This window comes from Microplitis mediator, chromosome 1 (genome assembly GCF_029852145.1).
Source record: "Microplitis mediator isolate UGA2020A chromosome 1, iyMicMedi2.1, whole genome shotgun sequence".
NCBI classification, from domain to species: Eukaryota; Metazoa; Arthropoda; class Insecta; order Hymenoptera; family Braconidae; genus Microplitis; species Microplitis mediator.
The window spans coordinates 29164049-29186843 of NC_079969.1; the positions used below are offsets into that span (position 1 = coordinate 29164049).

At 28.0% G+C, this 22795-nt stretch overlaps 6 protein-coding genes across 11 annotated transcripts; 3 read left to right on the forward strand and 3 right to left on the reverse strand.

The window, feature by feature from the left end:
- The first annotated feature begins 215 nt into the window (after positions 1–215).
- Positions 216–10338, forward strand: LOC130670193 (gonadotropin-releasing hormone receptor). Of its 5 annotated transcripts, none has more exons than XM_057473460.1 (7): positions 216–321; positions 532–569; positions 2624–3521; positions 8816–8999; positions 9068–9273; positions 9507–9631; positions 9711–10338. In XM_057473460.1, exons 3-7 carry the CDS (start codon positions 2874–2876, stop codon positions 10018–10020), a joined length of 1473 nt encoding a protein of 490 aa, XP_057329443.1. In that variant the 5' UTR covers positions 216–321; positions 532–569; positions 2624–2873; the 3' UTR covers positions 10021–10338. The 5 variants fall into 5 exon arrangements, with proteins under 5 accessions (XP_057329443.1, XP_057329464.1, XP_057329435.1 ...); XM_057473481.1 differs by having other exon boundaries at positions 262–569; positions 2624–2743; positions 2817–3521; XM_057473487.1 differs by lacking the exons at positions 216–321; positions 532–569 and adding an exon at positions 943–1408 and having other exon boundaries at positions 2624–2743; positions 2817–3521.
- On the reverse strand, positions 6887–8486 carry LOC130670233 (serine/arginine-rich splicing factor 4-like). Its single transcript, XM_057473533.1, has 3 exons — positions 8117–8486; positions 7806–8034; positions 6887–7726 (listed from the first exon to the last, which is right to left on the reverse strand). Exons 1-3 carry the CDS (start codon positions 8258–8260, stop codon positions 7023–7025), a joined length of 1077 nt encoding a protein of 358 aa, XP_057329516.1. The 5' UTR covers positions 8261–8486; the 3' UTR covers positions 6887–7022.
- Positions 10339–10369: 31 nt separating the features above from the next.
- Positions 10370–18145, reverse strand: LOC130670294 (splicing factor Cactin). Its single transcript, XM_057473631.1, has 9 exons — positions 17777–18145; positions 15953–17709; positions 14286–14305; positions 13030–14019; positions 12384–12500; positions 11577–11663; positions 11253–11483; positions 11020–11188; positions 10370–10740 (listed from the first exon to the last, which is right to left on the reverse strand). Exons 1-9 carry the CDS (start codon positions 18016–18018, stop codon positions 10580–10582), a joined length of 3774 nt encoding a protein of 1257 aa, XP_057329614.1. The 5' UTR covers positions 18019–18145; the 3' UTR covers positions 10370–10579.
- Positions 18146–18488: 343 nt separating this feature from the next.
- Positions 18489–20384, forward strand: LOC130670224 (2-oxoisovalerate dehydrogenase subunit alpha, mitochondrial). The gene is made up of 7 exons (XM_057473522.1): positions 18489–18649; positions 18716–18904; positions 18978–19335; positions 19401–19545; positions 19617–19820; positions 19894–20157; positions 20220–20384. Exons 1-7 carry the CDS (start codon positions 18590–18592, stop codon positions 20296–20298), a joined length of 1299 nt encoding a protein of 432 aa, XP_057329505.1. The 5' UTR covers positions 18489–18589; the 3' UTR covers positions 20299–20384.
- On the reverse strand, positions 19616–21243 carry LOC130670262 (39S ribosomal protein L17, mitochondrial). 2 transcript variants are annotated; one of them, XM_057473584.1, is made up of 4 exons: positions 20927–21242; positions 20644–20857; positions 20425–20565; positions 19616–20274 (listed from the first exon to the last, which is right to left on the reverse strand). In XM_057473584.1, the coding sequence occupies exons 1-3, from the start codon at positions 21122–21124 to the stop codon at positions 20432–20434; spliced, it is 546 nt and encodes a 181-aa protein (XP_057329567.1). In that variant the 5' UTR covers positions 21125–21242; the 3' UTR covers positions 19616–20274; positions 20425–20431. The 2 variants fall into 2 exon arrangements, with proteins under 2 accessions (XP_057329567.1, XP_057329557.1); XM_057473574.1 differs by lacking the exon at positions 19616–20274 and having other exon boundaries at positions 20340–20565; positions 20927–21243.
- Positions 21244–21311: 68 nt separating this feature from the next.
- Positions 21312–22756, forward strand: LOC130670242 (RISC-loading complex subunit tarbp2-like). The gene is made up of 3 exons (XM_057473546.1): positions 21312–21491; positions 21570–21907; positions 22000–22756. Exons 2-3 carry the CDS (start codon positions 21578–21580, stop codon positions 22732–22734), a joined length of 1065 nt encoding a protein of 354 aa, XP_057329529.1. The 5' UTR covers positions 21312–21491; positions 21570–21577; the 3' UTR covers positions 22735–22756.
- Positions 22757–22795: the final 39 nt, after the last annotated feature.

Here is a 22795-nt window from a genome sequence, read left to right on the forward strand (position 1 = left end):
GTACATATGTAGATATAATATTTATTCAACAGATTGTTGAAAGTTAACTAAAGTAGTCCAAACGGAGTAGAGTAAAACCGGAAAGCACACAACCAATAGTACAATGTTAAGGATTCTGTGCTGAAAGTGTGACGCTATTGGGTGAAAAGTTAAACCCACATTGCAGATATATAGATATATTCTAGAGTTTCTAGAGTCATAATTGAAAATCTTGTGGTGTGTTGACGGTGTTGACCAGTCTGCGCGGCGTCGCTGGTACCGCCAGCACGTACCATCAGTTGAGTTGTTTAAGTTCTCGCGATAACACCTTGTCACTCCTGTGTATGGCTATTTTATCTATTATTTATTTATTTATTTTTTTTTTATACTGTCAAGCACTTTTATTAAATAAAATCAATGGTTTATATTTTTATAAATGCAACAAACTACGTTTTTTTTATTTTTTAACATTATCAAGTTATTAAATATTTTAATGAATTAATTATTTAATAAGTGATTGTTAAATTAATATAAAGTGTTTTGATTTTTTAGAAAAAATTTTAAAACCAGTATTTGAATTTACTGTTAAGGTAAAATTTATTAATTAATTTTCTTATTTTTTTACTGATAAAAATTAAAAATATTTGACATTATTTTCGAAAACTGGTAATAATTATTTATTATTACAATCTTTATCAAGTAAACAATGATTATTAGGGTCAAATATCGAAAGCATACGGGTTGAAGGCCTCATTAAATTAATTAAATAACTTGATTTAAAATTATGAGTAATTCAGCGATTTAACAAATAAAAACAATAATTAAAATTTATAAAATTATTCAATGAGATAAATTTTTAAATTTAATATTATCTACAAACATAATCAATTTAAAAAAAAAAGTGATACGAGCTTTAATTAGATTAAAAACTCGTCAGTAAACTACTGACTGTAGAATAACTGGAATGTCAGACAAGTTTCAGTGTTTAAAACGACTTTTAATTTGAATTTTCTATTAATGGAGATAAATTTTGACGTTAAATAAAATTAATTAAACTTTTGTCAAATATCAAAAATCATATTAAAATATATATTTATGTAAAAACAAAAATACGAATCAATAAAAAATCTTTAGACAACAATTACAAATTAAAACTTGTTACCGTGTGTTCGAGATGCATTTATTTGAATAGATGAATTTAAAATAGGATAAAAATAAAACAATGTTTCCATTTTTAGCACACATATATGAAAAAAAAAAAATAACGATAAATAAATTACCACCGTTGGATACTGATTAGTATCATTCACCTATAAATCGACGCACTGAATAAATTTATACATGCAATCTTTGACTACTGCACACATAACTGAAAAATATATTTAAAAATTATAAATAACGATAATTTAATACGCTCGATATATTATAGGTCAGTGTTGAATTTTGTACTAGCTAAAAATTTAAATATCCAACGCACGTTTTTTTTTTTTTTTATTTTTTTTTGCTACCCCGCATCTTATAACCATAAATTTATTTATTAAACAGATGTTTTATTTTATGGTTTTTCTACACATAATTAAATTTTTTTAATTGATAGTTTATAAATTTAAAAATTGCGATATAACTATCGATCTGGCTGTTAAAATATTATCAAAGACATATGAGCATATGCTGGCAATTATTGTCGTCTATAATTTCTTAATTTTAATGGCCAAAATTTATTATTTAGAGAAATAAATGTAAGTCGATAGCAAATTTCTTTCTCAAATTATTCGTCAAGCTCATATATAAAATTCTTCAAATCTAAATATGATTTGATACACGAAAAAAATAAAAAAAAATTATAGCCTTTTTTTTCATAACACCACATCCTGCGGTTGTTAATGAAGACGCATTTATTTATGTCATTAAATGTTGATACAGTTTCAAGTATTATATATATACATATATACATAACATGAAGACTTTGTCGACAGAACGGTCTGTCTAATCACTATTTCTACCCTTTTACTTGACTCCATATCTTTTCGGAATAAAATATCTTCTTTTTTTTTCTTTTCTTCGCAGAATTTCTTTATCAGTAATTACTAATAATAACAATAATATATAAATGATAGTATGCCGTTACAGTAAGGAATGGAATACAATTAAGAAATAAAATATATCGGGATAAAAAATTTAAACTTTGCCAAAGATTAACACGAGAAAAGCCAAACAATAGAGAAATAGTTTTGTTTTTTAATTTTTATTCATAAGATTTTTATTGTAATTATCGAAATTAATATGAATAGTTTATTTATCAATAGATAAGTCAACTCAAACAATAATGCAATTAATTATTGTACAAATCTATAGAATAATAATATTATAATATTATTTAGATCAATTTATTTATCCAGTGTAATGTTTAAATACAAAACATCGATAAACGATTCGATATATAAATGGAATTGAATTATACTCATGAAAGTAAAAATAATCCTTTGCTGAGTCAACAGTCATCATATATATATCAAATAAACACTAAATTATTATTAAAAAAAATCAAATATTCATTAAACGATTTTTTATATTTTTTATAAATAAAAAAAATATATGTTATTATTATCATTAAGTTAATAAAAACTATTTCGTTTTTCCACAGATCAATAAAAGAAAATAAATTGGAGTTGGCAATTAAAAAGAGCTCAGAAGTAAATTAAAACAACTTACCAAAGATTACTTATGATTATCATGAGATTAAGCAAATAAATTAATGACGCGCGTAAGTTTGATAAAGTGAAAAATTATTAGAGGTAATAATTATTATTTGCTAAAGAAAACTCAATGAACTCTAGTGACACTAAATCAACTGGCGTAATGCCAAGGTCACTACAATTACTTAAATCATCGCAATGGGTCTTGTTATAGCATCGCCAACAGCGATGATAAATTCACAAAATTATCTCATCATTTTACCTCCATGTGATAATAATAATAATAATAATAATAATAATAATGAAAATGATAATCAGAGTATTAACATAAACAAGACGAACAAGATTTGGATGTTAAATATGAGCCGAGACGACAATAATTCAATGGTAAATTTAACAAGTCTAGATCATGCTCCGAGTTTGACAAATAGTGCATTTATAAAAGCAATTGTACTTGGTGTTATGGCAGCATTTAGTCTTGTCGCAAATGTCATAACCATTTGGTCAATAACTAAAAATCGTCGAAAACGACATAAAAACTATTCCGCAATTTACACATTGATATTACATTTGTCAGTTGCGGATTTACTGGTAACAATATTTTGCATTGCTGGCGAAGCATTGTGGAGCTACACGGTCGCCTGGATATGGGGCAATGTCACATGCAAATTATTCAAGTTTCTACAAATATTTAGTTTATATTTAAGTACATTTGTATTGGTACTGATTGGCCTTGATAGATTTCTTGCCGTAAAATATCCTATGAAGAGTCTCAATAAGACAGATCGATGCAACCGACTTGTACTTATTACCTGGATTATTTCTTTCATATTAAGTATTCCTCAGGTAACTTTTCATTATTTATTATTTTATCGACAAAACTATTCCTGTCAATTGTTAATTTAAGTGTATTGTTATTAATGGAAATTACAGTAGAGCTTAAAGTCCATGAGCTGAATTTTAATATTTTCATCGAGCATTTTAACGTTATAATATCCGAATTTTAATTCTCTAATCGACTATAACTTTTTATTAAATAACTATTCATTTTATAGAAAAAAATTTTTGTCATCATAACAAAGTTATAAATTTAATTAGGTGTCATTTTAATTAAAAAAATTGATAAATTTGTCGTTTGGTTAAATTTTTAAAATAATAGAATTGGTGGATTATCATGTAGTAATAAATTAAAAAAAAATTATGACTATTTTTTGCGATAAAAACAAGTTTGGCGAGATTCAGTCACTTTTATTCTTCAAATTATTTCAGCTTTTATTTTTATAAATAGCCAAATGATCTAAGGAAATAACGTAAATACTTAAAATATAAATTGTTTAGATAAATAGTAATAATAATAATAACAACTTTACGTTTATGTTTTTATTTATTTTTTATTAAAATTTTTAGCTAAAAATAATTCACCCAAAGTAAACAAACATCCGGTATTTGAGTACCCAAATATTTTTGTCAATGTCACCTGCAAAATGACTTTAATACATAATATAGATTATGATCAGACTTTTTTTTTAAAGCTATTTCGTCAATGAATAATTTGATACTTATTAATTAACATAATAGACAGTATTTCTTTATCACAAGAATGAAATAATTATTTTAATATAAAAATGATATTTCTTTGTGTTTACTGATTTTATTGACCTGTCTGACAAACGATTCAGCATTTATTGAGGTTAAAATTAAAATTTTTCCTCCGACGTCAATCCACAATGATCATTGTGTAATTTTAAAAATTCAATTATTTAAATTTAAAATATATGTTTTTAATTCAGAGAAAAAAAAATTAAATCATTTTCCTTGTAAATAAATAAACATGATAAAGAGAAATGTTTAAAATAATATTTTATAATTAATGATGGACACTGCCCAGATGATCACATGTAAAATTAAATAAATTTACTCGTATAATCTGCAAATATAAAAAGTATAAAAAGAGCAAAACAATTATATGTATTTTACGTACAAGCATTGAGATTTACATTCAAATTTAGATATTTCACTTAAAATATTCCATGCAGTGGTGAATTCCATATTCCACATCACTACATCAGATAATAAGTGTAATCAATATATTCAAAGCCATGCATACAAACTCGTAACAAATCCTATAAATCATTTATTTCCAATACAATTAAACTATCTATCTCTAATTTTATTTACAACTCAATACAAGTCTCTACTACTTACTTTATTGTCATTTTTATTCACAAAATAGATAAAGCTGTTCAAGGTACACCCATTAACTGTAAAATTACATTTATCAACTCAGAGTCCAGCAATTTTATTAACTTGTTTTTTCCGAACAAAGATCTCTAAAAAAAAAAAATTCAATCGGCTTTGTCAGCTTTAAATATAAAATTTTTAATTCTAAAAATGTCTTACTATTAATATTATTATTATTATTTTTTTCTTTTTTTTTTTTATTGATGATAAATGAAAAGTAGATTATTAATCAGAAGCTATAGTTACTTGATAAAGATAAATTTCATATAAATAAAAAATAATTCTTATGTTCATTCTAAATATAATCTACTAAAACTTGTAATTTGCAAGATTAAAAGGACGCAGTACGCAAATATTTTATTATTATTATTATTATTAGTGTAGTTGGGACATTGACCTAAAATCTGCTATCTGATATGGGTCATAAAAAATATTTAAATATAAATAGAATAATAATTTAATAAATAAGTACTTAGCAAACGTATTAGTTATAATAATAATATTAATAATAATTGTGTATCATTATTTATTATATATTTTATTGAAGCCTTGACGCAATTACTATAAATTATTGTCGTATCAAGTGACATTTGACACTGAACACGAGCCACGAAAAAGTATCAATCACAGTTATTGCTTTTTTTTTTTCAAACTATTTTATCTGAATTAATTACCGACGTAATGATCATGTCACACATGCTGTAAAAAAAAATTCGTCAAATTAATAAACAAGTCATTTTTTTAAGTATCTACAAATACAATTTTTTATCAAAGTTCTATTTATTATTTTCTAATAAAAAAATTTTCATCTATAATACTGGAAAAAGTAGAGATCTGGTTATAAATAAGAAAGAAGAAAAAATCTGGATTCTTAGAGAATACTCCTTTTCAATGCTTATCTTGTTTTACTTTTTTTCGATTAAAACCAAACTAAAATATGATAAATCGTCTATTGTACAGCCAACGCTAAAGTAGAACCGATGTTATTTTTAGCTTTTATAAAGTCGTCTGTCTATGATTTTAATAGTTTGTTATAATTGTTATTTTTTTTTTTAAATAATATAAAAAAAAATTAATTCGAGAGTTATTTTATGTTGATAAATAAGAAAAGTTTGTTAATAAGGTTGTCGGAAGTCTGTTACTAGAAAACTTAACAATTTTATATTACAATTCAAAGTTTTCTTTATCTATCATAACTTTCATTCTTTATTTTATTGAAAATTTTGTTTTTTATTTTTACTTAATATTTTGTACGTTTTCAATCGAATTAAAAAGTAAAATCAATAAACAACAACGTATAAAAATATTCGACTTGAGACTAATTAAATTTTTACTTTATTATTGTTATTACTATTTTTGTTCCTACGTTGATAATTATTTTAATTAATTACAAAAAAAAAAAATCATCACATTATTTTTAATATACTAATTGGAATCTCTAGAGTAATAGAGCGGCTTCCTGACCTTTTAATATTTTTCACAAATAAACAGAGAAAAAAAAAAGCGAAAAACAAAAAAAAAATTACTGAACTAATGACATACATTTTTCTCCACACAATCTTTTTTATATTTATTTCGTGATACTGTGAGAAAAAAAAATATTTCCTCAAGATATTTATTTCATATCGACAAATATACATTACCATTATTAAATTTGAATTTTATTTAAAAATACAATGACATACTCTATACCTGGTCTGGACTTTTCTCTTTATTATTTTAACTCTTGGTTCTTTATCAGAGTGACAAGAAATTAACTCTCTCCGTAATAGCTTTTATACGAATGGAACAAAAAAAAATTTAATAATCATCAGAGCACAAAATCAACAGTACTTACATCAAGCCAACCTTTTGTTCGATAGCATAAATGTCATAAGTAATAATAATAATAAAATTTAAAAGAAACACACTGACAAACTTGGCAGTATTTTCAAATAAATATAAAAAAAAAAAACTCATAGATTATAGGTAAAGAAATTTAATACCATAAATAATCGAATAAAAAATATATAAAATATAAAATCAAAAGATGGATGTACTATCGGGTAATAAATAATTGTTGGACTTTGATAATTAAAATAATTATCATTATTATTAAAAGAATAATTAGTAGTCCATCGGATATTTATTACCCGAAGAAACTCCAAAAAAATTAAAAAGACAGTTATCTTTTTTTGGTTCTCTCTTTTCTTTCTTTTCTTTTTTAACACTTGTAGGTTTATCAGACTTTGAATCATTTCCACTAGATTTCGAGGGCATTTTACGTGCTGCGGGATTAGTCGGGCATTCACAGGATTTAGTACGTTTCTTTTTACCATTTTTTTTCGACATTTTTATTTTTTTTGACCGTCTCTTACTGATACTCTTTTTCATCCCACTCCTGCTTCCACTCCTGCTTCCACTCCTACTTCTGCTTCTGCTTCGACTTTTGCTTCGACTTTTGCTTCTACTTTTACTTCTGCTCTTGCTTCTACGTTTACTTCTACTTCTTCTTATACTCTTATTACGTTTACTTTTCAATTTATTAGCACTTTTACTCTTTCTTCTGCTACGTTTCCTGTTTCCCGTATGCCTTGACTTGCTTTTAGTTCTCTTTCTGCTACTCCGAGAGCTACTTCGTCTCTTTATTTTTCCTCTGCTACGACTTCCCGGTGGACAAACACAACTACGATTCCTTTTAGCTGAACCATTACCACTTTTACTTACACTACGCTTCCTACCTTTTTTGCTTCCACTTCTACTTCCACTTCCACTTTTACTTCTACTCATTATTTTACTTTTCTTTTTACCCCTATTTTTACTTTTCTTACCTAATTAATTAAATAGCCAATTAATTTATCAACAAAATAAATAATTAACATGATTTTTAAATATATTTGAATATCTTACGCGTAATACTGCGCGGTCTAATTTTATTTCCACTTAATTTTTGTCCATTGCCACGACGCATTCGACGTTTTCGTTCCAATCGACGTTTTCTACATGTAAAGTCCAAAAGACCGAGCTCCTGGTTTGTTAATTCATAAGACTCTTTTTCAGTATCAGTTAGAAGATTATAACGACCTGAAATTTCTTTCAATAGACCATAAGAAGTGCCACGTTTCAATGCCACCAGAGCCTTTAACAAAATATATTTAAATTTACCTATCAATAAAAATAATAATAATAATAATTTTAAAAATAAATGTTAAAATACTTACTTGACGTTTGGCAACTTCGCGCGGGACATTATAAACCGAAGAAATATAATTACAGATATCATGCGGACTAGCTCCTTTGCGTTCTTCTAAATTTTTCAACGCCGTCACTGCCAATGTCAGCGTCGTCGACAATTTTTTAGACATGATTTATTATTGATATTGATGATATTATCATACAAAATGTTAATTTCAAAGTATCAAAAAAGTATTATATTTTATAAAATGCACACGTGGCTCTAAAATAGATTTATCCAATAAAAAAAATTATATTTAGTTTTTTTTTTAAATTTATCCATTTATTTCTATAATGTTTATACAAATTCACCAATTAATTTTTAGTGACCTGACATTGGACACAATTTATGACAAATAACATGATGCTCATTTATTTATTATCATTTGTTTAAATAATCAACTATTTAAATAATCAAATAATAAACCAAAAATACCAGTCAGTAGGTTAATAAATTGACAAATATATATATATATATATGTATACAATCGTCTGGAGTAAAATAAGTAGTATGATCGTTATAAATAATAATATAGTTCAATACAGGTCAAAGCTTGTCATTTTTAACAAGGGTAAATTACAATAAATATAATAGTAATGAAAAAAAAAAAAAAAAGTATCCGTAGGTGTAATTTTATTGATAAAATGTGTTGTCGTTACACTTAAAAATAATGAAATTATTTTAGCTGATAATCTTCCACGTTGCTCAGGGTCCTTTTATTGAAGACTTTTCTCAATGTGTAACACATGGATTTTATACACAAGTCTGGCAAGAACAACTCTACACTACTCTCAGTCTTATTTTTATGTTTATATTACCTCTCATTATTCTTGTCGCAACTTATGTATCAACTGTCATAACAATTTCGCGTACGTATATATTTATTATTATTATTATTGTTATTATTTAAAATATTTTTATTTTGAAATAATTGTAGGAAGCGAAAAATCATTCAAGTTAGACGTTACAAATAGTAAAATTAAAAATCAGATAACCGGAGATATTAATCGCCGTAGACTAATGCATCGTGCTAAAAGCAAATCCTTGCGTATAAGTATTGTCATTGTAACGGCATTCGTTATATGCTGGACACCTTACTATATAATGATGATAATATTTATGTTTCTCGATCCTGATGAACACGTAAGCCATAAATAATCCTCTTTGCTAATGACTAAATAACTCAATCAATCAAATTATATATATACCTTCAATTTTTTTTATTAAATTTAATCCGACCATGAAATTTTTTTCTTTCATAACAAAAAATGAATTCCTCATCTCTTAATTTACATTGACGTACTTATTTATCACTTAATCAATCAGTAAAAAAAAACAAAAAAAGTTATAATATTAAATAAAATAATACTTTTTAGCTAAGTGAAGATTTACAAAGTGGTATATTTTTTTTTGGTATGAGTAATAGTCTTGTAAATCCATTGATATACGGAGCATTTCATTTATGGCCACAGAAAAAGTCTCATCTGAAATTCCGTCGAAGGTAAATTAAATTTTTTTCGGGCATAATTTGAATACTGAAATGAATAATGTTTATGAAATGGTAAAATGTTTTTTTGTAGAGAAAGTTCAATGCTTCAGCACAGAAGTACAACAACCCACACAAGTTTTACATTAGCTACACGTCGCTGTAGCACCCGTCTAATTCGCAATCCGCAAGGATACTTGACTTCAACGAAAACTAAAACAACCGACAAGTTTAATGAAATCTCCCATCCAATCGACGAGACGATGTTGGTTACGTTAATCAATGAACCGGCTAACAATAACGAAATATCAACACGATATCCTTCATCAAAGCTTATTATCCAATACAATAATAACCATTCGGATGCTAAAGATATTACAAATAACTTTATCCAAAATAACTAATATGCTATTGATCCATTAATAATAACTCATCAATAATTGAGCTTCGAGTCAAAATTATTCTCGTTGAGTCAAAAATATACCGACTGATTTATTATTTTATTTAAATAATTAATAAAGGATATTAATTACTTAAAAAATTAAAAATTATTATATTTTAAATACTCAAAAAGTTATTTTTTAAATTTTACATCTACCTCATAAAATATCAAATAAATTTATATAACAAATATTTAAAATAGCTAGTGCATCGTAGATTAGTTTTATTTATCTAGATTGATCTCCAGGACTTGAAAAATAATTGTTAATTTTAAAAAAATAATAATTTTTATCATAGTTTATAAATTCCATATAGTGTTATTAAATAAGATAAATTTTATTTTATTACCCAACAATACAAAGTGCTAAAAAAATTATTTTTTGTACACAATATAGCTGTACATAACATACTAAATGAATAATATTAATTAATTAAAAATATTTAGATGTATATTTATAAAAGTAATTAGTATCGAAATAAGTATCTTTTTATTTTTTCAAAAGCGATTTTATTGAGTAGTAACTAATTTATACCTTTGCACGTGCGCTCGTGCACAGTAACACGGTCGGGATTGAAAGTCCTTTTGCAGTTTTTGCAAGGCACTAATTGACCTAGATGTGATTTCCATCTTGCTTCAGTTGTTGCTGCCCAATCTATTACAGGACTAGCTGAATCCGATGTATCTAGAATTTTTATTTAAATTAAATAAATAGATAATTAGTTAATAATTTAAGCATACTTATATACTATTATTAATATTATTATCATCGTAATTTTTAAATTAAAAGACAATGTAGAACACAATATAAATAAATATTAATTTTATTATAAACAAATATTTATTTAATATTTATTATTTTCAATGTCATGATCTGTAATTGGATAAATGTGAGATAAATTGAAACGTGGCGTTGACGTTATTTATTTTTGGTATTTAAGTAAATAAATAAAATAATAATCACCAGCTAAAACAATATCTGGTTTTATCGGTTCAGGTCTGCGTTTACTTAATGGCAATTTATCATTTTCAATATTCCATTTTTTTAAACACTGGGGTTCATGAATATCGATACTAGCTGACCCGAAGTCGCGTCCACAAATATAACAAGTTGTCGTAGGTCTCAATTGTTTCTAAAATAAATTAATTTTTTAAAATGATTATAATTTATAAAAATAATAATAATAAATTCCGTACATATGGGCTATCAGAACAAACGGAATAACTCGATGATGATTTATTTTTATCACTGGGTGAATAAATATTATTAGCAATCTGCCAACGCTTTATACACTGTGGTTCGTGAATTTTAATAGTTCTTGCGCCAAAATTACGACCACAGTTTTGACAAAAAACAGTTGATGAACCCGATCGACTGGTTGTGCTCCTCGATTTTTCAGACCTGTCTGATTTCTCAGCCGCTGGATCCTGATATTTTAAAAAAGTTTTAGATAAACGTGTTTTTATTGCGCTATAATATAATACATAAAATAAGCTGATTAAGTTAATAAAAAAAGTAACCTTGGAAACTTTGCAACTTTTTTGATGAACTGGTAGACGATCTGGCAAAAAAGTTCGGCCGCATCTCCAACAAGGAAGTAATTGGCTCTAAAATATTTTTTTAAATTATTTATTTTTATTTAAAATATAATATGATATACTAAAGTTGGATCATTGATTATTTATATACACATAAATATGTAATGTAATATATATTAATGCAAAATACTATGATGCGATATTGTATTACTCGGTCGATCAATCAAGTGAAAAACTATGTCATTGTCTAGTGTATCGTGTCTAGAGTCTAGACCTCAAACCATCTGTTTACAAATTGATTTAATCTACACCCGTAAATAATTTTATATTCATCATTTTTAACAAAAATTCTATTTTAAAATAATACAAGTGTATAATAAATCTCGGTGAATAACAAATTAAACCGGGATAATTAGTTATCCCATAAATTTTCAAAGAGATCGATTGGCCAGCACGATAGTAAAAAAAAAAATCTGATTTGTTAAGCATGTAGCCAAAAAAAAAATCTCCCTATTTTATAATTATTATTATTATGTAGTGAACGCTATAAACATGAAAGCTTAAAGTGGGTTAAAGTTTAACTTGCGATTTAATAGCATGATATATATTTGAATATTTTAAGAAACTTATTTCCATAATTATATATCAGGGAGCTGGTAAAAATAAAAATAACAATGAGGAAGCAAGTTGGTTTATTTAAAATCATGAATTTCTGGCATACTATTTAATAGGGGGTGAATAAATAATTTTTTTTAATTTAATAATAATAAAAAAATTTTTGAAACATACTTGAGATGATTCCCAAGCAACATTATTCCACTGCTGATGATTTAATGGTAATACTGGTCGTTGCGGACGAGGACGTCTTTGGGATGGAGACAAAGCTTCATTTTCACGCTCCCATTTCTTTAATTTAAACAATAGGTACATTTTAATAAACATTTTTTTTATTTTATTTTATTTTATGTATATATACTAAGTGTGACATAGAAAATTTAACAACTCGTGTGTAAGTACACAATTAAAAAGTATAAAATTAGCCATTTGTCATGCAGAATAGATAATCGTCAAAGTCGAGGTCACACATGCACTTTAATAGCTATTCGATTCATATATTATTTTTTTTTTTTTCTATTTCCCCTCCTACGCTTTACATATATTATTTTTTAGCATATAGTATATTATTGATTCATGACGCATAAGTTGACATTACAAAAGCTATAAGAGCGATTAATATCCGTGTATTCTAACATATTGTACTAAAAAAATTTATAAGCATGTATATATCTATAATAAGTATTTATTTAAAAACTTTTGACGTTATTAAAATTTAAAGCTTTTATTTCCTTAAACTAAAAAGTTATTGTTAAAGTTGTATCTTTGATACCGGAGGATATTTTTATAGTAAGACCAGAACAGAATAATAATATCTTACCTCCATGCATTTTGGCTCGTGTATCGGAAAACTGGCAGTGCCAAATTCACGGGCACATATATAACAAGTAACCGTTCTAGGTCCTTTTTTAACAGAATCTGGACGTGATTTACTAGCATTATCTTCCATTCTCGGTGATAGTTTTTGTACTGTTTCGATACCTCCGTCATTACTATTACCTTTATCTTTTGATTTATTTTTATTTTTCTCGCTCTTATAATTCAGTGCAACTGGTTTCTGAATGGACTTTCTGACAACGTCTTTACTGCTATTCTTATCTACTTCAGTTGATCCCTTGATGGAAGGAACTCCCTTAGGATGACTATGAAATCGTTCAGGCTGATCAGGACGACCGCAAGTTTTGCACGGCTCTGGTGTTTTTAATTTATTAGCAATCGGGGAAGTAAACACTTCAAGTTCTTCCGGTAGAGCTAAACGAGATGACTTTGCCGTCCTTACTGTTGACAATGACGAAGCTGCTACCGGTTTAACATTCATTAGATTACGATTATTATTATTATTATTATTATTATTATTGTTATCTAATCGTTTGTGATCGTTAATTAATTTACTTGTCAGACACTCTTTACTACTACTATTATTATTGTTGTTAGTATTAAGTACTGGACTAGGTGATTTTTTAGGAATGACAGGTTCAAGTACACGTGGCATTGTTTGTTCAGTATTTAAATAATAGTTGTTGTTATTTAAATGATCTAAGCTACGACGCTTTGATCTAATAAAAAATGTTTTAGCTTCGGTGAACGGTGGTGTACTGCGCTTTGATGATTCAACAATAGGTTGTATATTCTTGTTACTATTGTTGACGGGCGTAGTGTGTCCACCCCCACTAGCGGTAGCTCTTCGATCAAGCTGTATACGCGTCATTGAATCGCATAATCGTTCTTTACTCAGCAATGACATGTCTAATTTATTGACCAACGCGGGATCTAGCACGCTCGGTTTCTCTAGATTTGCTGTTTTTGGACGCTCGGCTGATCCAAATAAACTATTTTTTTTAACTTTTGGCGGCCAAGTGCCCGTATCTGCAGCTGATTTTGATTTTATACGTCGATATGATTTTTTTACTTGGAAAAAAATAAATTTAAGTTTTATTATGCAACCTTTTTTTTTATATAAACATAAAAAAATACACAATAATTATTAAATAATAACAATAAAAATAAATATTTTACCTGAAAATGATTCAACGTTATCTTTTATTATCAAAAATGTTTTTTCAGGAAAAAAATCACTTGGTCCTTTTTTCCACTTCATATTTAATTTAAATTTGTAAATATATGTATTTAGTATATATCCAAATATAGATTTATATATTGCGGTATAAAATATATGTCGTAGGCGTAGAAAAATATAGATTGAGTATAGTCGAGCAATAAGAGGTAGTTGCACCTGCAGTTTTATAGCTGACAACCTTCATACCAATTTTAAACTTTTAATTCATCAATCAATAATCATTTTTACGTTTTTTATTCAATGTTTTTTTGTTCACCCGTCTTGCAATATCATTTTTTTTTTTTTTTAAATTTATATACCACTTACTTGGACAATCAACTTATCGTCTAAATTAAACGTTAATTTGAACCACCCCGATCATTTTTTTGCCGTCAATTAATTTAAAAAAAATTTGATTATTACATTTTTTTATATTTATAATGAGTGCAAGCACTCCATTAACTATTATAATTTCTACTGTTTAATTTTTACATCGCCATTTATTTCACTAAATCATCATTCATTTTTTTTTTTTTTTTTTTAATAATTCATTTAATTTATAACTTTTAATTTAAAAAAAATTAAATACTCATAATTGATTAAAAAAAAAGGAATAAAATAATTTTATAAATAGAGACATATAATTACAAAGTTTTTAAATAAATTGAGAACATGAGAGAGAACGTTTAAAGAACGCGAATCGCGGTAAACTGAAATGTTAAGTTTACTTTTACCTTGCCATTGGTTCGATATACATTTTACCTGTGTGTACCTGTTACCCACTGTTACCTGTACTCGATTCTATAATACATATGTATAATATACTATCATAATACAATATTATATATATAGAAGAGAGAAAGAAACATAATAAAGTGGTGGCGGTTAAAATCGATTCAACATTTTACTAACTATTTAATACTGACTCAGTAAAGTTTATAATGCATGCGTATCATTTCAACATCTCTGCTATCTTTTATCACAAACTGTGTCTGTACATAGATGTAAATTATTCATTTTTTATCATACCCATTTAGCATATTAAAAAAAAAATGAAAAAAAAAAAAAAAATAATTTTATTAATTAATAAATGTAATTTAGATTTTTAGTATTAAATAATTGTGAAATAAATTTAAAGATAATACCTGTATGGTCATAAATATCAAGTATACTAACTAAAACTAATAAATATCAATTGATGCGGGTCTGACATAAATACTCCAATAAATGTTGTAATGAAAATTATCCAACTATAAAAAAAAAAGGATAAAATAAAATGGTTTACCAGTCTAGACGAAAAAATTCAAGTATTTATTGTTAAATTTAACAACTACGATACATAATTAATTAATTTAATTATTTACTATAATTTTTTAAATTTATTTATAAATAAAAAGTACAGAAATGAAATAATTGAGGCAATTAGTATGTTATTTATGTACAAAATAAAATATTATTTTTTTTGTTTGATAAAGAAAATGATAGAAAAATTTGTAATAAATTTAACGACGATACCGATATCTTTTGAAGTGAAACCATAATTGGAAAATATTATTGTGAAATTGACACCTAAAGCCCCTTTTGTACGAGTACTCCCACTCTCTGTTGACTATTTTAAAGGCAATGTCTTCATATGGAGGTCCAGCATGAAATTTAAGGATAGCAAAGTCTTTGTTGTCAGTACAGGGAGTCAAGTAATAGGCAGGAGTTGTTCCTTTGTCAATCAAATCAGGATAAAATATATTAAATTTGTATCCCTGAACAATCTTGGGCGGTGGGTTGTCCATATCGTAGTGAGTCTGATTGTATTTATTCCATTCAAATCCAGTGTGAACTCGATTAAAGTATCTGGGCTTCCTGGGTCTGTATTTATCAGACCACAAATAAATTTGTGCTTCTAGCGATGACTCAACACTAAACTGGGCCTCATCATCACCCATATTTTTCCTGGCTTCACGATGCATCGCTTGTTCCTCTGCAGACAGGACACTTTGAACTTTTCTGCCTGTATTAAGCACCTGATGCCTTGCGAATTCCAGTCTCTGGTTATCGTCCTCCTCTAGAGTAATCAGCGTTCCTGGTTCCAGCTGTCCCATGGACATATATTTAGGCGAGTAACCACCAGCATTATACTCACAGAAATATTCATTAAGCATTTCCTCTTCATCACCATCATCATCATCACCATCACCATTATCATCATTATCATCAACTTGCTCTTTATCACTTTTATCATCTTTGGATTTATCTTGAGTATTGTCTTGATTACTTGTCTCTCTAGTGGAACCAGCAACTTGTTGTTCTTGGTCGCAATCTCCTTCATTTCTTGCGACACCTTGCTCAGCAATCAATACCTCGAGCTTCTTTTTAAGATTATCCTGATGACGATCTCTTAGTCTAGCACGTGCCATGTGGGCTTTTAACTGTGACAAGAGACTCTCCCAGTATCCAATGTCTACACCTTCAGGTTTGCCGGATATCTTTGACTCAATTTGCAGCTGCATCGTCTCCAACTGTTTGGCAGACTTGCCTTTAAATATTCCAGTAATATCTTTAGCAACAGCTTGATTTATTCCTTCACGGCGTCCCAGAGCAACTTGATACTCTGATTTTTCAAGTTTTCTCAGTTTATGTAATTCGTCTTCAACAATAACCGTAATGTCATTCCAGTAGTCCAAGTTTTTACCTCGTTCCAATTCTTTGTACACTTTTATATCTTCAATAAGATCCTCGAGATCTTTTATCTCAAGTCCACGTAGATAAGTGTAGGGTTCGTGCATCTCAACAGCATCAACTTGCTCTTCTGCAGAAATATATTTAGCCAAGAGATCAATTGGTTTGGCGCGACCATCTTGGATACGTATTCGTGAACGCAAACGTGCTTGCTCCAGATGAAATTGATCCTCTTGATGTCTCCACTGTTCCATTTGTGCAGCTTCTTTGCCTCGTTGCATCATATTCATCTCTTCCTCGCGCTGTTGACGCTCTAATTCCCGTTCCTGACGACGTTTTTTAACTTTCTCTAGCTCACGTTTATTCTCTTCCTGTTTGTGCCGATTACGTAGCTCGAGTTCCTCACGATTAACACCCAGAAGACCGTCTTTTTCAAGTTTCTTTGACCATACAAATGTAGAGAGTAAATTCCCATCACCAAATGGATTATCTGTGTTTGTGTAATGAAGATAATCGTTGTCCCATCCCATACGTTCTTTGCGTTTACGTTCTTTCGCTTCTTTTTTCTTTAAACGTCGCAGACGCTTCTCTTCAGGAGTTTCGGTAGCTTTTAATAATTCTTTTTTACGACGACGCTCCTCTAGCTGTTTCAGACGCTGTTGTTCCAATTTTTTAAGCAATTTTGTTGAGTCTGCTGATGAATTTGAAGATGAAGATGAAGATGATGAGTCTGATGATGACGAGGACGATGACGAAGACGATGACGAGGACCTAACAAATAATATATATAAATAAAAATATTAAGTAATTTGAGGTTATAAAATTTTTAAATATTTACCTTTTACTTTTATGCTTGGATCGTTTTTTTTTGCTGGATGATCTTGAAGAGTCAGACTGTTTGGACTTTTTCTTAATAGTATCGTCACGATGTTTTGAGGATTTAGATTTTGAAAGACTTGAAGAATATTTTTTGTCATCATGTTTGCTGTGTTTACTATCAGAATAACTTTTAACTTTGGATTGTCTGTCGTCGTTGTCGTAACCACGACTGTCTCTTCGCGAATAACGTTCTTTACCCATATCTTTTAAAATTAATTATTTAATATCTTATATCACAAGATTAAATTTAAAAAATATAACTATTATAAAATTATAAAAATACAATAACACGACCAAACTGGAACAAACGTTTCCGATACGTTATCATAAAAAAAAACTCTAACTTGAAACTCGGACGATAAAGTAGTCAAGTGTTTTTTTGTTACTGAAAAAAGAGGACGCAACTGTACGGTAATGGCCGCAGAGCGCGTATATTTAAAATAAGGTAAGCTTTAACGAAAAATTGAATTATTGTGCAGAACTAAATCCTCGATGACAACTAATCGAACTCGAATCTAAAATAAATTAAAAACTTAAACTCTACTCAAATAATAAATTTTAGTAGCATCTATTTAAAACTTCCCGCTAAGAAAATTTACCATTTTAGAAAAATAAATTTATTATATTATCAGTTCGCAAGCAGACGTTTCAAGACAACTCTTATAATTACGTATTCATGTGTATCGGTGATAAGAAACATCTTATCAGGTTCATCACAACCAGTCAGTTATGTACATCTATTGGCCAATAACAAGTTTTATATTCAGTTACAATGAAGCCGTTTAATCATTTAAGAATATTAAACTTTTCTCCTCAACTTAAATTATTATTTGTAAGCTTATATTTTTATTTTTAGTAATAATTAATTTGATCATAATCGATTGATTTATTATTTTAGAAACGACCGTTTAGCGTTGCAGCAGCAGCAGCAGAAGCAGCAACAGAACCGCAGTTTATTGGCATAAAATCGAAATTCACAAACGTTCTCAAGTTTATTAACAGCGATAGTTATGAAGCCATACCAATATACAGAATTTTATCTTCTCCAATCACCAATAATATTGATCCTAATGATTCTTTAATTAAGGTATTCATTAATTTATATTAATCTAAGTGGTTTCTAACTTATTTTTGTGTTAAATTTCATGATAAACGTCCAGCTGGATAGAGAAAAATTATTAAAAATGTATCGTGACATGATTAGAATTTCCGTGATGGACAAAATTCTCTACGAATCTCAACGACAAGGCCGTATTTCATTTTATATGACAAATACTGGTGAAGAAGCTCTACAAGTAGGATCAGCATCCGCTTTGTCACTAGATGACGTTATTTATGGGCAATATCGTGAAGTCGGAGTCTTGATGTGGCGAGGCTACCCATATTCTAAATTTTTAAATCAATGTTACGGTAATTGTAATGACCTAGGTAAAGGTAAACAAATGCCAGTTCATTATGGATGTAAAGAATTAAATTTTACAACTATTTCATCGCCACTTGGTACTCAAATGCCTCAAGGTATTTTAAATATGTTTTTTTAAATCTACTTACAACTAATACTAATTTATAAAAAATAATTTTAGCTTCGGGAGCAGCGTACGCACTTAAATTAACGAAACGTAATGCATGTGTCGTCTGTTATTTTGGTGAAGGAGGAGCGAGTGAAGGTGATGCTCATCCAGCCCTAAACTTTGCTGCCACTCTTGACTGTCCAATTATTTTTATATGGTATTATTTAGTTTTTTTTATATATCTTTGTGTTAAATGAATGAAATATATTTATTTATTTATTGTTGTAGCCGTAATAATGGATACGCAATATCAACTCCTGCAAATGAACAATACCGAGGTGATGGAATAGCAGCCCGTGGACCAGCATACGGAATTCAAACAGTCCGAGTAGACGGCAATGACATACTAGCGATGCATCATGCTACTAAAGTTGCACGTGACTATTGTATTGATAACGGAAAACCTGTTTTAATAGAAGCTATGACTTACCGGTAATTATTTTAAACTTTTATTTATTTTTAACCTTTATTAATGTCTCTGAAATGTATTTTTTATTTTCATAAGTGTAAACCATCACAGTACATCAGATGACAGTACAGCTTATCGATCAATTGAAGAAATAAATCAATGGATTAAGCAATCTCCCATAATTAAATTTCGTGAATATTTAAAAACAATTGGCCTGTGGGATGACGAAAAAGAATCAGAGTTACATAAATCAACGCAATCAGAATTTATGACAGAGTTTACAGCTGCTGAAAAACTATTAAAGCCCCATTGGAAAGAATTGTTTACTGATGTCTACCATGACATGCCAGCACACATAAAGTAATCTATTTATTTTTTTTTAAATTATAAAAATTTTAGATTATTAATTTTTATAATTATAGGAAACAAATGCTGACAATGGAAGAGCATTTAAAGGAATATGGACAACACTATCCTCTGAAAGAATTTCAATCAAATTAATTTATAAATTCAATAAAGCTGTAAACATTAAGACTTGTTAATTTTTATATTGTTGAATTTATTAATAAAAATTCTATTTTCAATGATATATATTTATAATACAAGTTAATTAATAGATATATTTACTCGAGATTTATTGAGTAAGATTATCAGCAAGATCTTTGTATTTTTGTAATCTAAATTCTTTTCTAGCTTCATCCAGCAGCACATTGTGGATTAGTTGACTTTTATATGGATTGACTTGGTCTATACTGGGAAAAGGATTCCCTATAATAAAAAAACAAAATGAATAAATAAATAAATAATAATAATAATAATAGTGTAAATTTTGATAACTTTATAAACCTTTGAGTTCAAGAACAGAGTTCCAGTAGCAAGCATCGGGATAACGTTTTTCAAGTCGATGCATTTTGGTAAAAGACGTATTTGAGTAGTCTTGATATCTCGGTACCAAAACTTTAAACAATTTATGAACATACTGCTTTTCTAAAATCCAAAAGTCAGCCAGGGCCATCGTTTCCTCGTGACTCGGTCCATGACGAATAGCTTCTGATATCAGCTATGAAAATAATAAACTAATTAAATAAATGATATTAATAATAATAATTATTATTATTATTATTTTTACCCTGTCAGCGTAACCTCTAACTTCATCGGCACGGTTGTAAAACAATTCAATTCTCTCATATTTAAAAAGTGCTGTCAATGTTTTTTGGATTTTTCTAACTCTGCCTTCAGGTCCATCAAAACTTTTAAGCCTTCTAGCTTTATTCTGAACTTTAAAATTTAATTGTGATACTAAATTTGTAACTTTAGCTTGATTCATTATTAATTATGAGGTTATAAATGTTATAAATTTATCATCAACAAGGTACCAACACACACATAGAAACAGAAACGTCTATTATCTATATTGTCGTTATTAAATTTTTTCTATATTACACTGTAGTAAATTGTAATTGTGAGTTGCTCCTTAATACTAGTTATATACATATCATAATAATAATTAATATAATTTTCAATTCTTGAAATTCTATAACGCCTGCAAGTGCCTGTAACATATATATCACTTTATCACTTTACCTTTGTTATGAATAATATAAATTGTTTTATTAAATTATATAAATAAGCTGTTCTGTGTTCTGTTGTGTTATTAAAATTAAATGAATATTTATATTTAAAATAAAATAAAGGTTAGTGTATTTAATTTATTGTCATTTTAATTAACAGATAAATAATTAAATGCTGATTATTTTTATTGCATAAAACAGTTATTAATATGCAGAAGACACCGGTATCTATTTTACAAGAAATGATGGTTAAAAAAGGAACAGTGCCTCACTATGAACTGATACATGACGGAGGTGGTACACATGAAAATACATTTACTTATCAAGTTTCCTGTCAAGGTTTATATGCAAATGGTACTGGCCGATGTAAAAAAGATGCTAAACATTTAGCGGCTATGAATATGTTGGAAACAATCGCCGCGGAAAATAATTATTTGGCTTTGCCGCCGATTCCTGGCGAGTCACCGGTCAGAACGATGCCTACTCCTCATATTTTGTCTGCTGATGAACCATTTGTCAATGCCATCGGTGAATTACAGGTAATTTTTATTTATTTTAAATTAATAAGTAGATCAAGACATTAAAAAAGATTACAAACAAATTGTTATATTTTATTTTTTAAAATTTATAGGATTTGTGTGCTGAAGCGGGACTTCCAGATCCAATATATGAAACAGTAGGCGACGAAGGTCCAGCTCACGCTAAAATATTTACGATTCACTGTAAAATATATACAATTACTGAGGAAGGGAGATCAACGACTAAAAAACATGCAAAACATTTGGCAGCCAGAAAAATGGGCGATCGTATCAAAAACTTGATCGACAATGCGGTAAGCACACACGATCTGGTTAAAAATGAGCTTGAAGAAAATAATTCCTCTTCTGATAATAATTTCCCTGATACTGTTGACGTAATTGACACCATTAATGCTATTGATGCTATTGATGTTATTGATTTTTCAAAGCTGTCTCTACATTATAAAACTAGTCTCGGGGTTAAACTTTCCGAGTTTCATACAAAGTTAAAAACTACTTTCGACGATGATGAGTTACGGGAGTCTGTTATCAAAAAGTTAAATCAATTTGCTGAAGAATATTTGGGTACTGATGATCATAATGATTTAGAATACGATTCATACCTCAATCAATTGAAAATTAATTTCAATAATATTATTTCAACGTTAAATATCAGTGCTGTAATTTATTCGATTCGAACGATTGAACCAAGTACAGAGTGTATATCAATTATTTTGGATTCTGTTCCCGAGATTGTTGAGTGTGCTATAGGAAAATCTAGAGACAAAAATCTGTTAAGAAGTTTGTTTACTCGTATTATAAAAACCCTAAGTCTACTTTTGACGTAGCATCATTTATTATTATTTTTTTTACCAAAAATGTATAAAGTTAAAGAATTAGTTAAAGAGT

Bases quoted from the DNA above. Each gene is read 5' to 3' on its own strand.
- LOC130670233 (XM_057473533.1), bottom strand. From the start codon at position 8,260: ATGTCTAAAAAATTGTCGACGACGCTGACATTGGCAGTGACGGCGTTG. The intron at 8,035-8,116 runs GTAAGTATTTTA...ATTTTGTTAAAG, and splicing joins GCGAAGTTGCCAAACGTCAA to GCTCTGGTGGCATTGAAACG. The intron at 7,727-7,805 runs GTAAGATATTCA...TTAATTAATTAG, and splicing joins TAGACCGCGCAGTATTACGC to GTAAGAAAAGTAAAAATAGG.
- LOC130670262 (XM_057473584.1), bottom strand. From the start codon at position 21,124: ATGAATCAAGCTAAAGTTACAAATTTAGTATCACAATTAAATTTTAAA. The intron at 20,858-20,926 runs GTAAAAATAATA...TTATTTTCATAG, and splicing joins TTAGAGGTTACGCTGACAGG to CTGATATCAGAAGCTATTCG. The intron at 20,566-20,643 runs GTTTATAAAGTT...TTTTTATTATAG, and splicing joins CTCTGTTCTTGAACTCAAAG to GGAATCCTTTTCCCAGTATA.
- LOC130670242 (XM_057473546.1), top strand. From the start codon at position 21,578: ATGCAGAAGACACCGGTATCTATTTTACAAGAAATGATGGTTAAAAAA. The intron at 21,908-21,999 runs GTAATTTTTATT...TAAAATTTATAG, and splicing joins ATGCCATCGGTGAATTACAG to GATTTGTGTGCTGAAGCGGG.
- LOC130670294 (XM_057473631.1), bottom strand. From the start codon at position 18,018: ATGGGTAAAGAACGTTATTCGCGAAGAGACAGTCGTGGTTACGACAAC. The intron at 17,710-17,776 runs GTAAATATTTAA...ATTATTTGTTAG, and splicing joins TCCAAGCATAAAAGTAAAAG to GTCCTCGTCATCGTCTTCGT. The intron at 10,741-11,019 runs GTGATTATTATT...TAAAAATTCTAG, and splicing joins ACCAGATATTGTTTTAGCTG to ATACATCGGATTCAGCTAGT.
- LOC130670193 (XM_057473460.1), top strand. From the start codon at position 2,874: ATGGGTCTTGTTATAGCATCGCCAACAGCGATGATAAATTCACAAAAT. The intron at 3,522-8,815 runs GTAACTTTTCAT...AAATTATTTTAG, and splicing joins TCATATTAAGTATTCCTCAG to CTGATAATCTTCCACGTTGC. The intron at 9,000-9,067 runs GTACGTATATAT...AAATAATTGTAG, and splicing joins AACTGTCATAACAATTTCGC to GAAGCGAAAAATCATTCAAG.
- LOC130670224 (XM_057473522.1), top strand. From the start codon at position 18,590: ATGAAGCCGTTTAATCATTTAAGAATATTAAACTTTTCTCCTCAACTT. The intron at 18,650-18,715 runs GTAAGCTTATAT...TTATTATTTTAG, and splicing joins CTCAACTTAAATTATTATTT to AAACGACCGTTTAGCGTTGC. The intron at 18,905-18,977 runs GTATTCATTAAT...ATAAACGTCCAG, and splicing joins CTAATGATTCTTTAATTAAG to CTGGATAGAGAAAAATTATT.